Source organism: Echinops telfairi, unplaced genomic scaffold (genome assembly GCF_000313985.2).
Source record: "Echinops telfairi isolate 266 unplaced genomic scaffold, ASM31398v2 ScPeMD7_5868;HRSCAF=6743_1, whole genome shotgun sequence".
Classification (NCBI taxonomy): domain Eukaryota; kingdom Metazoa; phylum Chordata; class Mammalia; order Afrosoricida; family Tenrecidae; genus Echinops; species Echinops telfairi.
Window position 1 is genome coordinate 3,304,467 of NW_022109768.1, and position 2,263 is coordinate 3,306,729.

General features: G+C 55.7%; 1 protein-coding gene across 1 annotated transcript in view; it reads right to left on the reverse strand.

The window, feature by feature from the left end:
• The window catches only part of LOC123522350 (transmembrane protein 131-like), an 11,827-nt gene that overhangs the window by 6,254 nt on the left and 3,310 nt on the right, over positions 1-2,263 (reverse strand). The window contains exon 2 of the mRNA XM_045295800.1: positions 515-603. Coding sequence (XP_045151735.1) covers positions 515-603 — 89 coding nt within the window. The remainder of the gene's footprint in view (positions 1-514; positions 604-2,263) is intronic.

Here is a 2,263-nt window from a genome sequence, read left to right on the forward strand (position 1 = left end):
AAAGATGACGTTTTCTACTCCGGTAAAGATTTGCAGCCTCAGAAACCCAGAGGGCAGTTCTACTCGGTCCTGTAGGGTCACTGGAGTCAGATTTGGCTGGAGAAAGCAAGGTAAGCTCTGGAGGATGAGGCGAGTTAGGGAGGAGGAGGAGTGGGCAGGCAGGCTGACATATTCTTCAAGCAGGTCTCCACTCCTGTGGGCTGCACCATCGCCTGTCCATTTTCCTTTCTGGGTGCAGACTGGGGCAGGAGCCCACAGGCAGTGGAAAACCTGCGTGGGGGCTAGGGGTGGGGAGCACAAGGACTGCTCACAGGGAGAGCAACACCCCTGCCTGGCTGGAGGCAGAGGGGCCATGAGGCTCCTGTGACGCAGTGCCAGAAGCAGGCACCACCAGGACCCATGGCGGTCATGTAACCAGGCAGAGCATTGGGCACACCAGCCAGCCCCAGCCATCCTGTCTTTCTCTAACGCACCAGTCAGCAGTATAAAGGGGGGTCCGGGCCACGCCACTCACCTTTATCTCCATCCACACCCAAAGGCACATCAACGGGAGGGAGGCTGGGGCAGGGGGCTTCTGCGTATTGCGGGAGGGGATTCACATCTCTGCAGGGAAAGTGAGACACTAGCGCTTTTTTCCTGTGCAAGAGTCACATTATCTAAATCAAATTGTGTACATGAAGTCCGACAGAATCTTACAATGCCTTCCCCCAGGAGTCAACCACGACCGAGCAATGTCACGTTTTAATGAACGAGCAAAAAGCTTAACTCACCTACAGTTCCAATTCTGCCTGCCATCGGCGAGCAGCAATTTCAAACCCCTAGTCACTTCCTAAGGAGCCCCGGAGGCACAGTGGTTATGAATTGGGCTGCTGATCCCACGTTCAGAGCCTCCAACTGCTTTATGGGGAAAGATGCGGCTTTCTGCTCCCAGCAAGGTTCACAGCCTCCTACGTCACACAAGGCCAGGTCTGTTCTGTCCTGCAGGGTCCACGTGGTGGGGGCGAGTTTGGGGGGTCTTATTTGAAGTCCCTGTCCACACCTAACAAAAGCAGCCCGTGGAGAACTTCCTTCTGCACATGCAACAATGCCCCTCGACCAGGGGCACGCGGCTGCCTAAGAAACCTACCTGCCTCTCTCTCAAGCTTGCTCTTTCTGGAGGCAGGGCCCGTCCTCCCACAGCAGGAGGGCAAGGGGGTGAGCACCTGGGCAGGTCCTGCCTACCGCCCCCAAGCACAAGGTTCTCCACAGCCCGACTTGTCCCCAAGGAAACGCAGCCACGGAGGAATTTCCTATCACTTGGGCTCTTCAAAGCCCGGAGCTCCTCTCTCTCCTGGAGAGGATGGGGCGTGAGCGGCCCAGAGTAACTTGGGCTTCTTCAGAGAAAAGGCTAAAAACCATCTCTCCTTCTTCACGGCGCTCTGATTTCTTACAAATGACGCAGCTTAGTGTTTCCGTCTGCAGCTCTCCCTCCTGGTTCAGAAGGTCAATTACGTGATGGAGGCCCTTACTCACCATGTGCGCATTTACCTGCTTGTTACTGTCCTTTAGGGGAAAGTCTGGAGGGCCATTAGTTCCCTGTGGGACACTGCACGTAATGTATTCTAGGCTGGCTGCTTCCCCCACTTCCACCCTGGCTCCCCATCTCGTGTCTGCATTTTCTACCCCCACTTCCTGCTTTCTCACTTTTGCATTTGGTGAATGCTGTTCTTTGGATCTGGTAGAACTACTGGGCCAGGGAACACGGTCCTCTGGAGGTACTACTGTTGGCGGACCTATGCTTTGGCTGAAAGGCGGTCTGAAGCAAAGGCCTCACACTTCCAGGTCCAAGGGTGACCGAGGGCGCCAGTCTCGGGCTCCTCGAGTCTCTGATAGGTCAGTAAGTGTGCGCCTGGGTACAGGCGTGTCTTGACTCCATGAACTACATTTTTCTGCTGCTGCCTGGAACCAAACGCTCAGTTTTATCTCAACGCCTCAAAATAAGCAACCAAACTCACTGCCATCAGGTTGATGCTGACGCAGAGCAGCTCGACAGGCCAGGGTAGAAGTGGCCCCGTGGGTGTCCGAGACTGCCTGGCTACAGGAGCAGAAGACCCTCAGTTCTCCCTCGGAGCAGAAGGTGGTTCTGAACTACGGACCTTACAGTTAACAGCTCAGCATGTGCCCCACTGAGCCGCCAGGGCTCACAGCAGAGGGTAAGCGGGCGGTTCCCCCCTTGATGGCAGCTTGTTTCTTCCTTCAGAGGTCAGGCATGGTCTAGCGTAGC